The 12,992-nt window shown below is 36.9% G+C and overlaps 2 protein-coding genes across 8 annotated transcripts in view; one reads left to right on the top strand and one right to left on the bottom strand.

The window, feature by feature from the left end:
- Window positions 1-8,207, top strand: part of TBCD (tubulin folding cofactor D) — a 126,963-nt gene extending 118,756 nt beyond the window's left edge. Inside the window, exons 36-40 of the mRNA XM_083805757.1 lie at window positions 55-144; window positions 1,164-1,251; window positions 3,185-3,294; window positions 6,309-6,393; window positions 7,757-8,207. Of these exons, the coding sequence (XP_083661883.1) occupies window positions 55-144; window positions 1,164-1,251; window positions 3,185-3,294; window positions 6,309-6,393; window positions 7,757-7,771 (388 nt within the window). The 3' untranslated portion in view covers window positions 7,772-8,207. The remainder of the gene's footprint in view (window positions 1-54; window positions 145-1,163; window positions 1,252-3,184; window positions 3,295-6,308; window positions 6,394-7,756) is intronic.
- Window positions 7,757-12,992, bottom strand: part of B3GNTL1 (UDP-GlcNAc:betaGal beta-1,3-N-acetylglucosaminyltransferase like 1) — a 135,226-nt gene continuing 129,990 nt past the window's right edge. For all 7 annotated transcript variants that reach the window (XM_083805761.1, XM_083805765.1, XM_083805766.1 and 4 more), the window contains exons 12-13: window positions 9,579-9,667; window positions 7,757-7,894 (exon numbers count right to left, since the gene is read on the bottom strand). In XM_083805761.1, the coding sequence (XP_083661887.1) occupies window positions 9,587-9,667 (81 nt within the window). In that variant the 3' untranslated portion in view covers window positions 7,757-7,894; window positions 9,579-9,586. The remainder of the gene's footprint in view (window positions 7,895-9,578; window positions 9,668-12,992) is intronic.

The raw sequence follows: 12,992 nt of genomic DNA, 5'->3' as shown, positions 1-12,992 counted from the left end.
TAAAATTCTGCTTAAATCTATTTCTTACCCTTTTTTTTTCCTTCTCATTTCCAGCCATCCATTTCCAGTGAAGCTATTTACCCTTTGTAAAGAAGAGATCAAAAGATCCAAAGACATCCGGAAACTTCGCTCCAGCATAGGAGTGTGAGTTGATGAAATAAACAAAGAAAGTAATCTTTTGTCTGCTTGTAAGGAGTGAAGAAAATTTAACTACAGAACATACTAAGTCTATTTGATGTGAAACATAAATGAAAAATGCACGCAGATACATGAAATAGAAGGTTGTGTGAGTTTTATGTGTATCTTTTGGGTGGTTGAGGTGAAAACATGTGAATGATCTGAAAAAAATTAACTAATTTTGAACTGTTGTTGACATCCTTAAAGATGCATTCAGTCGTTTGCTTTTTGCTTGCAGAGCTTGACTCACACATAGTGCCAGTAAAAAATATATGTAATTGAGTAAATCTTACCAGTTACACTAGAAATAGTTTAAAACACCAGCAAAATTATTATCTATTTTAGGAAAGAAAAAAAAAAAACTAACTCATTTTGGATAGCAGAGAGACCAAACCAAAAATATTTCAGTCAGGAAAAACAATACTGGGTGAGGAGAAGAAAAAAAGACAAAGTATTGCAAAGCTGAATGAATGTTCATTGGCGGAAAGTTGGCAGAATTATTGAGGTATAACTGTTTCAAGTAATGATTTTACTAATTTTAATTTTTTTGGGGGGGCAGTATTTTAAGAGTGCAGGAAAGCCTAAAATGAAAAGTAACACGCCTTCTATTTTTATTTCACTCTTACCTGCATCATACAAGATCCTACCTTCAGCTTTTATTTTCTATGGGAGAGCTTGATCCAGGATGTTTTTTTAGTGCACAGACTTTGGTGCTGCCGTTAATAGCTTTAAAACCATATTTGTATTTGGCATAAATGTGTGGCATCTCGGTAACCCTTAAGAATTTCAGTACACTTACCCTCAGTGTTTGCTTTCCCACAACACTTAGAATATCAGCTGAGATTTCTCAGGAGCAGCAAAGCTTCCTCCTCTCCCCTGCATCATTTTTTCTAATACACATCTTCATTCTGATCCACAAAATGTACTTTTGCAGTGATAATATCAAGAGATACCACTCAAGACCTATATTTTTGTATGTTTTCTAGGTTTTGTGGCCTGATTCAATTTGAAGGAGACATGAGAGAGAAAGTTCTGTTTCAATTGTTTCTCCTCCTTTGCCATCCGTTTCCTGTAGTAAGTATTTAAGATATTGTATATTATCGACTATCCTATTTAAAATAATGTAAAAAGTTAAAAAACAACAACAACAAAAAAACTTAAGAGTGCTGCTTTAATGCACCTGAAAGAGATATTAATGTATATAATAGGTTTTATTTCTCAAGGGTTTGCTCTCTGCAATGCTGCCACCTTAAACAGGCTACTGGATGCTGGCAGAATGCCTAGCTGGCTATTCTGCATACTGCTTTTTCACCTTCCATCCCTACTTTTATATTAGAAGCAATTTAGATACCTAACTTGTTTATTTCTTTTATGCAACGCCCAGCACTGTGAAGTTGTGTTCACCATTAGGTCCTGAGAGCTCTGATCAAATAAATTACTGTTGGTTTTGCAACATTTCCGACAGTAGCAACACAGTAGTGGTTCTGGTTCAAGAACTAGTTTTGCCCTTTTTGTCAGGAAAGTTTATCAGAAATTTACCTTTTTCATGTAAGTAACACAAAAATGAGTTACTACTTCTGAGTATGTGTAAGAAAAGATCATATATGGGATAGCAATCTTAGGCCTTGGAAATATTTTATTTTTGACTTGGTGAAGTTTTTGAGAGGGGGGTCTATGTTCACTGCACAAGATCTGGTAGCCCAGATCGACGGCTGCTATGGCAGCCAACTACGTTAAGCAGCTTTCTGTGGCTTTGGTGTTCAGGGGTTTCATCTGGGAATGTTTGCGGACCTTCCCGTGAGGAAGCGAGGACTAGCACCTCCACCACGGGCAGCCGCTAAGTGGGTAGTATAGGAGAGAGCAGAGGCTGTCAAAAGGAATTGCAAGGGCACATTAAAAATGTGAAAACTAATGAGGTATTCAAGAAGTTTGACAACGCATCAAATAGCCTGGTGTGTAGCCAGTACAAATCAACCCTGTTTATTCTAACATTGATTGCTTTAGTGTTAAGGTTAAAATAATACGGTGCTCAGCAAAGTGTGATACTTCAGAGTTTTGGTTCAAATACTTCCATGTTGTGTTTACTTGTTACATGAGAATACTCTGCAGGAGGGGCAATGTAAGAACTGAAGAGAAATATTTTCAGTTTTGTGTTTTATCAGCATCAGTGATATAAAATATATTTTATAATATAAATAAATATATAAATATATTTATATAAATATAAATAAATATATAAATATATAAAATAAATATATAATAAAATAAATATATAAATATATATAAATATATTTTATATTTACATTTATATTGATATAAAATGCTGATAAAACACAAAACTGAAAATATTTTATCTATTTTCTTTCTTACAAAAATGTATTTTATTTTTACAGATGGGTCAATTTAAATTGGCACTGCTGATCCAGAAATAAGCCTATAATTTCTTTGCCTCGCTTTGGGTGTCATCAGGCTTTCTTGAAAAAACAGAATTTGTTTCTATTGCAATTTTGCTGTCTTCCATTTAGTATCTTTCTATGCATTGTATTCCAGGAAGCAGGCTAGCTCTGGTTCCTGAAATACAACCGACATCACAACTAAACAGTGCTCTGGGAAAAATACTTAAAAGTTAACTGCTTCTGGACATTGGAGTCTAAAAAACTAATTTTCATTATCAGCTGACTTCCAACAGGTTTTTTAAGAGTTTTGCTGACACTTACAGTCTCAAGAGTGGAGACCTATCCATTTGTAGGCCTACAGCACCAAAAGTTAGAGCAGACTTTGGCTCAGTGAATCATTTTAAGAAAAGGAATGCTCCAGTTAGGCCGTTCTTAACACTTGCATTTATTCCTTTTGAGGGACAAATCTGAAAAGGAAATATTTTTCAAAAGGTTCTTCTCTGACCCTCATTCCTTCTCCCTCAGCCAGCACAAATGGAAATGCCCACTGGGCTCTTCTGTACAGGACTCTGGACACTTACTAAAGCTTTTCCCCTGCCTCTTCCACGTAGATACGGAAAACGACAGCCAGTCAGGTTTATGAAATGTTGATAACCTACAGCGATGTAGTGGATCCTGCCATTATGGACGAGGTTATGACCATACTCAGTGATACCAACTGGTAAGTGAATTTGTTCTCAGATAGTAATAAGAGCTGAAATAATTTTTGTCCCACTGAAGTTGAAAAAAGGCATTCATGCCTTTGAAGGCTGGTGGTAAGGAAGCTGCAATGGAACAATACCTTAGTTTTAGCTAGTTATAGCTTTTAGGCCATTGGTGAAAAGAATCACCCTGCTCTAAAGGTCTGTTATATTGTCCCACTGGAAGTGCTATGTATAATACCAACACTAAAGTAAAATATCTGTATTTTTCTACCAACATGGAAAGGGAGGAGATCTTGGAAATTCTCCATGGAACACAGAGACTGAGCTGTGTGAACAGGCAGACTTCAATTGCACAGTTTCTTGGCATTTATGAGCACAGGCAGGATTTTGGGAAGGATCTGTGCAAGCTGAAGAAAAACAGATCAAATCTCCCATGAAATGTTAATTGCTCAAAATGCTGCAATCCTTGTATTCCTGCAAATGGGAATTGGAAGCAGTTTAGACATTTACTTTTTTATATAATGTAATTTATTTATTTATTTATTTACCTGCTGTTACCTGTAATATTAGCTTCTTACAAGGGCGAGGAGAAAGAATCCCATTCTTCCTGAGCAGAATTCAACAAAGCAGCAAGGTTATCCTTTACTGTCAGGAGGAGCTCATTCTGCCAGCAGCTTTGGAGTGCTGACACTGGTTTTTGTTTTGTTTTTTAGCAGACTTCTTGCATCAAAGAAACTAAACGAATAGATCCATAAGGTGACAGGAGGAGGCCTACTTCTGGCTTTTTTGTTTGTCTGCTTGTTTTCTGCAGTCACTGGAAGTGTTTATGTAAGACTGCATGCCCTGGATGTTTGAGGAAAATACGGAGCTTTAAGATAGTTAGTTTAGCTTCCATTTTAAATATTTTTTAAACATTTTTCCTTGTTACAGATGACTGGGTCATGGGTCCACTAGCCCAAAACCCAGTCTCAAACAATAGTCGAAGTTAATACATGAGAAAGTGTTTTTAAGACTAGCCAGATATCAAAAATATATATCCTACTAATCGTTATATTAATGGCTTTTTCCTTCATTGACATTTCATGGAAATTAACTGAGACGTGTTCAAAGAACAAGTATACTGTAAGGTTGTGGTTTACATATTTTCAGACTGCATGCTTACATCATTTAACTTTTATTTAATTTCCAGTTTATTTCAGTGTTTGAGCGTTAATAACTTTATATTTGGGAAACAAAATTAAGGTTTGTCATTGTAAGGGGTGCCTGCTTCACATTTTTCTGAAATTTTCAGAACAAAATTAGAAAAACAGTTTCAGATTTGAAAGAACTGGTTATCCACAATTTTGCTTACTTGCTTAAGTGTGCATTGATGGTTAGTGTTCTGTCCAGTGTGACTCAGTGCTTGCTTGTGGAATCTGAACTAAGAGCAGGCTTGCTCAGAAGTTAAAAGTGTCTTTGCTACAGAAAAAAAAAATATTAACAGAAATAATTGAGAAGGATTAGGTTGCTGCTGTCACAAAGGGATGTTTACAATACCAAAATTAGAAGTGGAACACACCAAATTGCTAGAGTAGGAGGGTTCTACTCATATATGAGTTACTCACGAAAACAAGGCAATTTACTTCCTATAAGCCATTTCAGACAAAAATAAATACTCTCTTTTCACCTTGCAATTTTTAAGGTGTGACTGGCTGCCTGTTTTATTCCCTTGCTTGTTTCATTCTCTTTTAGTTCAGGGCTTGCTCTAAGTTCCCAGTTGCAACATATCCATTGCACTGAGATTAAAGGTGAAGAGCCAGTTTACTTAAATCTTGTTTTATCATACTAGATTTGAACTGTTTACAAAAGAAGGTATTTGAAGTCATTGCTGAGTGTCATAGAGAGCTGCTTATTATTTTCAAGTGCTCTCAGTGCTAAAGCAATCACGGTAATTTCAGAATTAAAATAAGCATTAACATCAGGAAGCTCAATGGGCATTAGATACTTGGGGAAGGCAGTCATTTCTAGAATATGCATATTTGAAACGTTCTTTTTGTTGGAACTACGAAGAAGTTTATCATACGATTGTGTAATTCAAAGTTTAAAGAAATTAAATAATAATTTTTGTTTAGCTTAGGAAGGTTTCCAAAATTAAATTGTGACAAATGACATGATTTAGTGATGGGACTTGGTAGGTCAGATTGATGGTTGGACTTGACGATCTTGAAGATCTTTTCCAACCTAGATGATTCTAGGACTAAATTGTCCCAGGTGTCCAAATAGAAATATATGTATATTCAAGTTTATTTTTAATTAATTTGTACTTTATGCTTTTTCTCTATAGTTTTGGAATCAGTGTATGTGCTAAGAGTTAATTTTTTAATAGCTCATTTACACTCACTACTTAAGAAGAACATATCTACTGAATTAGTGAGCAATATTAGCAGGATCACAGAATTTCAGTTAGCGATCGATACTTGCAACATGGAAGAGAAGTGTGTTTGGATTTTCATCATTTTGGAGCTTTTTGTAACTGGCTGTTGTTTAGGAAATTGTCTTGTAAATACCACGTTATTTCAGTAACTTTTTAAAATACTCTCTAGCATTCGGTCTGATCCTTTCTACTTCAAGAGAAAGCTTTCCTGGATAGCAGAATGTTTTCCAAATCCAGTGACATTTAGTTAAATTCTTGATGTGATATTTTCTAAATCAAAAAAAGAAGCTATAAATTTAGAGAACAAGTTTGTGAACTTCTAATCAAGAAGCTTCTATGAAAAAATGGTGTTTTTCTTTTTTTTTTTTTTTTTTTACTATAAAAGAATAGTCTTACTAGTTTTACTAGCGACTGGTATATCTGGCTTCAAATGCTGTGACAAGGCTACATTATTCTTAAAATAACAACACAACAAGAACTTGTAGTTTGAAATGTACTTGAAAGAATAGACAACTGCATAGTGATATAATAGCAAACGGGTAGCTTAAGCAGTTGTATGTATGCAGCCAACTTCGTGCTTTTGTTTTTGAATTAACGGGAAGGTATTTCCTCATGCAGGGAAGCTGAACTACCAGTAGTAAGAGAGAAACGTAACCACCTCTGTGATCTCATGAAAGTGCCCAAACCACAGCTAGTATCCAAGGTAAAGTATGGAAATGTGCTCCTGAGCTTTTTTCTTTGTAATGATCAGTTGTGCTACTAATACAGTGTGTATCTTCTGTGCAACAAATGTAGTTCTTCACAGGTTCATGAATATATAAAATGCACACCTAGCAATGTCCTCACAGCTAACTACAGCATATATGGAATTGCTGAAGACTGTTCTCTTAAGCCATTCCAGTTTCATTTCTTGAAAGCATTCCAGACTTATAGTGTGACATCTTACTCAGACAAAATTGAAGAATGAAATAATACAGCACAGATGTTTCAAAAACTGTTTGTCTGCCCTTTCTGGAGAAAAAAAAAAAAAAGGATAAAAGCTTCCCAGTCAATTTAAGCAGCAGAATTATAACATGAAATATGCAAGTCTCACAGTTGTAACACTGTGCAAGAGGGAGAATATGTTCTAGAGTTAACATGTTCATAACAAGAAAGATGATATGTCTGTGTAGATCCTTTTTCATTTCAATGCAGATGGTTTGGAACTGCCCATCTGCTCAGTACTTCAAGAAGTACAGAACGTTCTGCTTTGATAGGAGTCTGGGAGATGTTCCATTCTGGGAGAAGTTCAAAGATGAGGAGGCTCAGTTAGCAAGATAACACTGAAGGAAAGTAGTTAGGTCTTGCCATGTTCCTCTCTTAAACACTTAATTATGGATAACTGCAGGAAATATTTCAGTTGTAGGTGATAAAATTCAAGAGGACAAACTCCTTTCTCCTTTATGAGATTTCCCATTGCTGGGGTAAAGAGGGAATTTCCTTATAAGAAGAACTGCAGGCAGAATATAAATAGCATTCTTAGAGCAGATTTCAGAGTTTCTTTAGCAGCACATATTCAATCTAGCAAGCAAATGCTCATTTACCTGCAAGAAAGCCTCAGTACTTGAAGAATATGTACAGCCTCACAGTATTGCACATAACCTGTCCTGTGAACTGTTGGAGTTCACGCAGAGCGATATTTGCTCAACTTGAAGGACTTCTCACAGCTCTCCAATGTCCCTACTAGCAGCCAGTTAGTGCCCAACCAAGTGTACATAACGCTCTGCTCTTCTTCGAGAGCTCACGTATCCTGAGAACAGAGAAACAGCAACAGAGAAAGCCAAGCATAACATTAAGAAAAGGTGAATTAATTTAATTTCAGCTGAAATCAACAGTTACTCCTTAAAAAAATGTACAAATAATACTTACTGATGGATGATTAAAAACGTAAGGTGGTAAAAAGGAGTGTAAAAAATTTAACTTTACATTTCCACATTTTCTTCTCCATTTAGTTTACTTAATTACATATTGTGCTGGTAAAATACATGCTACTCCACATGACCTCTTTTTTTCTTTCTCTCTTGTAGAGTTCAGCACAGTAAAGTTGCAGGCACTGACTGCTGCTTTGCAAACTGAAGCTCTTGGTTCAGGTGCCCTTAGGACTGAAAGAGTTTGTGCTGCGGCATCTTGACAAACTGGATTCTCAGCATGAGCTGCGAAGTACACTGTTTAACAAAAATAAGAGGCAGAGATTATGTCTTACAGCATTGTGCAGATATGCCATAGGAAGGCAACAAAGATTCATTATGTTCTCCGTTTTTTAAATTCATTATCTGTAGCCACCAGATGGCAGTTTGTCTTCATACTTCTGTCGCAATTGACCTGTTGGGTTTTAGTGTTGGTTTGTTTTTTGTTTTTTTTTTTGGTGTTGTGTTTTTTTTTTTGCTGTCAATGATTTACACTTCTACAGTTCTGAATGGAGCCATTCAACCTGTGCTTGCTGTACACACATCAAGTATTAAACCTGACTTGGCTGCACTCCTCTCTTAATTTTTTTTTTTTTTCTTGAGATAAGAATGGCCATGCTTATTGATACGTTACCTTCAGGAAAATTTCATTATAGCTGTAGATAAATATGGCATTCTTACACCAAAGTCAAACAAAAAATCCAGGTTTTGCTTCAGCTAACGTCAAAGCATCATCTAATAGCTCTTCCTATAACTAAATAAAGCAAATGTAGTAAAGTAGCTCTAGGGACTGAAACTTCATTTTTTTCCTTGAAGAATACAGAGGTGAATCAGTACTTCAGGGAACTGCTAGGAATTCAGAATATTCCTTATTGACTACAAAATGAAATGGCTGTAACATTTATCTTTAAGACTACTGTGATTGTAGGGCAAATGCACAGGTAACATGATATTGTAATTACATTTTGGTTTTTGTGGTTTTAGTTAATCCTGCTATCTCAGCCCTTCAAGTAGAATAGCAATTTATATATATACACATCTATGAACGTTTGAAAGTTAAAATTCAGGAGGAAGAGCTAAAACCAAACCACTTTCTCTGTGAAGTACCTGCTACAAACAGCAGCAATCGTTTAATGTGTCTCACTGTCTCGCTCTACGATTTTTTTATTATTGAAGAAGATGATAATGTAATTTGTCATGTATAATTTAACACTTTTTGCGTATACATGCAACCTGCGCTGGCAGATGAAATTCAGGGCAGATGGGTGTTGTTCTCTGACTAACTATTAACAAACGCACACTCAGTGGCTGCATGCACCGAAGGAGCCACTTGCAGGCAGTACTGCAGAAGTACTCACGATCCCCTAGCCTATGGTGTTAGGCAGTGTCATTACTTTCCTTATAGAATGTACTAGAAAGGATGATACGTGTGCTACTTTTCACAGTCCTGAACCACAGGCTGCCACGCTTTAGTCTCAGTACTAGCAGCAGGCAGAGCTTTACCTCGCAATGCACCAGCTGTTGCTCTCTGTAGCAGGGAATAAGCCAATAGCAGGGAACGGTTGAGGGCCCCAAACAGTGTTTGACAGAACACTCTTTACATGTCCGTTGGTTATAGGCTTTGCTTGGTGCATTTTTAAGCCTTCCCTATGGTAACAGTCCTCTTGTAGTCTTATGGCCTGTATTTGATGATTACTTGAATTAGAAATACAATTTAAGAATCAAACTCAGTTTGGTAGACAAGTGTTGTGCAATAGTAAAATGAGTAAATACCATTATCAATGGCATAGCTAAGAGGTCCCTTAAAAGGGAGTTACTCAGAGCAAGGCTTAAATTAACGAGGCACAAATTACCAAAAAAAGAGCTAGACCTCTGAACACTTTGGTCTTCCTACACACATATATACAGAATAACACACAGCGCTTCAATGTCACTGCCTTACCTTGGTTTTTAGTTAAAATGATAATAATCCACACCTTCCTTCAAGTTCAGCATATTCAAGTTTGTTTCGAATGCTCCTCCTGTCAAATCCTACGGGGGAAAAAAAAAATCAACCAGACAAATTTATTTCAGGTTGTAACAGCTTTTGGTAATTTGTTTTTTTTTTTTTTTAGCCCACAGACAGAAAGTCCAATTTGCAGCGTTAAACATAAATAAAACAAGGCTTAGAAATGTTTCCATTCAAAAATTAAGTTTACGGTGAGAAATTAGTGTTCATGTTAGTATCTTCGGGTGTGTGTAGGGGGATGTTAGACAACTCATTCCAATGCAGTCAAGAACACAGGGAACTACACTGAGAGAGCACTGGAGATAAACATCTGCAACTCTGGCGCATTTTGTTTTCCAATTTGCAGAGAATGGACCAAGGGAATGAGGTTGCCAAAACAGTGATTTTGTAGATTTTGAACAATGATTAGCCTGTCTGATGAAACAAACCTTTCATCAAGCGACTGAAATACTTTGCGTAGGTAAAGGTATTTCCTTTTAAGCTGCTGTTGCATTAGCTGAACAGGAGCCTGGTAGGTTTGCTCCATGAGTCATTTCTGAAGGCAGTGAAACAGACCCTAACACAAATGTGATGTCATTATAAAACATGTCGACGTCAGCGTTTCTGAGTATTTCTACATTGGCCTCCTCTACTGGCTTCCTCTTTAAGTCTACTCCAGGAATGTCACAAAAAAATGAATTAACTATAGATGTAGGTAAACAAATTTACTTTAGTGTTCTTTTGGTTGGTTCAGAGCTGCCATATTGAAGTTGTAACAAGGCACACCAGGAAGTTATGAAAACAGAACCCAACCCAAACTGGAATTAAAGGAGCTGGAATGCTGGACTTTGGCATTCTGGAATAACTGGATTCAAAAGAAATTGCTCAGGGGTCTTTTATAAACCTGAGATCAGAAACTAAGGGTTCTAATGTACACAGAGGACTTCTTGCATATCCAACTTCCCAGCTTGGCCCCATCAGCTGAACTGCTTGTAAACATACTCACATAGTAGCTGGGTGTTTGTTCCTTGGAAGCCTTCCATTCAAGGAACAAGGCTATCTCACCAGTCAGTCCAACTACAAAACAAGCTGACCTGTCCCCTCCAAACTGCTTCATTGTTTCTCCTGCTTGAATTTATACATGAAAGGAAATGCTGCATGAGTATATTTCATATCTCTTGCTTAACCCAGCATGCCATGCCTCAAGAGCAGAGATTACCTCCCCTCTCTGCTGTGCCATTCTCATCTACCTGCCACAATCTTCTTTTTGCACTAGTAATGCCAAAATATATGAAGACAACATTATCTGATCCAGAACATCAACAAAAACCACCACAGTCATAAAATTACTTGAGCTCTGATGTTTAGTAACAATTAAAAGAACAGTGATAATAGCTAATGAATTGTTGAAGAGCAGCGAGGGCCCACAGGAGTAGACTTTTTAAGCAAGGGCCTCACCTAGGTAACGTGGCTCTTATCTGATTGATAAGGCCCTGAGTGGGAAAGATGTTGAGTACTTTTTTTCTACTTCTTGAAATAATTAAGAATACTTGACAGTATTTAAGCTCTCTGAAGCACCGGGTCTGGGTTTTGCAATTCAGTTCAACTCTCAAACTGCCATTGGTCCATGTGCAAAACTCATGTCAACAGGGAATTCTAGTTAGAAATGCAGGCATTGATCATGACCTTTAGTCTCCACTAATGATTTCATAAACCCAAGATTACCCAAGTTAGGACATAGGGTATGGAACAGTTCTGATTGGCTTGCTGAACAATCAACCTGCTCTAAAGAAGGGTTAAAAATAAAAATGAGCCCAGATGCGATATCAAGCAGGAGAGTTAAAAACAAATCTTCCATTCCCAGTGCGCAAGACTGAGTTGACAGAACAAGGCAGGGTTTTACAATGACTGGTCTAGCAGTGAATTTACTGAAAACTTTCCACAATCCAACTAGTTTAATTACTGAGACAGACTACTAGAAAATCCCTTTCATTTCAAGCACTTGGAATTCATGCCAAAACAGGGTACAATAAGTGATTTCTAAGCATTTTGCTTTTACCTCAAAGCAAGAGAAAATACATGGTGCAAACCCTTAGATGAAGTGGTACTGCAGGCTGCTACACAATTCTGACAAGCCAAAGCCACGATTTTATGCTCCTGAGCAAAAACTTCAAAACACACACACAGTGCACAGACTTCCAGCTTACAGCCTTTGTGAAGCCATTTTAAAAGCTTTTTTTCTAAACTGAGCAAAAATCAAACAGAACGACTGCTTTTTCAAAAATGATTTTATGTGGCAATGAAGTAATGCCAGTGCTAGCAAAGGACTGCCAGAAAAAAATAAATAAGCAAACACTGCTTCAAGTACATGGCCATCAGAGTCATTTTTTGCAAACAACCCACTTAATTAATAAACATATCTAATCTTCGAAATTACCCTCTTAGCACTGCTTATAAACAGGCAGGTTTTTGTCTGTACCAAAACTAAAAATGTGAATGGCAAAACAAAAAACAATAAGGCCCCAGAACACTTTCTTCCTCAGAAGGATGTTGACAAATTTATATTGGTAAATAATAATAACTTCAGAAGTCTGCGATGTTTAGGAACTTGTTAATGACTTCTGTTTAAGAAATTGCCTAAGAGGCTGTGCAGCCAGTTCTGCATTACAGAAACGTCCAACTGTTCCACGCAACATCGACCCAGTTCCAAGGGGAGCCTCCAGCTAGGCTGCATGGGTTGCGCTGGCATCTGCACAAGAAGTGTCATTTCACTTTTTTTTTTTTTTTGGTATGCTTGCTGCATGACCTGAAACAGAGCTGGGTAAACTTACTTGCCCTAGGTAGTTTGAAAATACAGACAAATCTGTAACCTCGCAAACACATAAATTGTTTTTCCCCACGTGGTACACACAAGGATAGCAGCCTTTTTGCAGAGAAATTTTACGTTTCTAATTGTGGTAATGTCTTTCACATCATCTTGGGACTTCAACTCATAACAGCAACTTTTTTTTTTTGCACAGTTCCATTTGATAAATCTCAGTGAATAGCACCAGAGGGGCAGAAACAGCTATCACAAAGTATAAAACATTTTTCATTTTATGCAGTCTTAATATTTATGTACATATCCCCTATCCTACTTTTTTCTGTGCTCCCAATTAGAAAAAAGCATGCTGGAAGGGGAAGTGTAGGACTGGTGATTAAAGAAAAGAACTGGAAGTTTTGGTTTTAGCTGTTCCTTCAGAAGTGGGCTGCACAGAAAGCAAGGCAAGTTCAGTCTATAAACACAGCAAGGACTAACCCGCAGCATTATACTTGGCCTGCACAATAGCAACGCAGATGAATGAAAGTTCAATACTCTGCTCTTCTCAG

Source organism: Anser anser (genome assembly GCF_964211835.1).
Source record: "Anser anser genome assembly, chromosome: 19".
Taxonomy (NCBI): domain Eukaryota; kingdom Metazoa; phylum Chordata; class Aves; order Anseriformes; family Anatidae; genus Anser; species Anser anser.
Note: the sequence above shows the minus strand (reverse complement) of the source record. Positions and strands in the feature narration are given on the sequence as shown.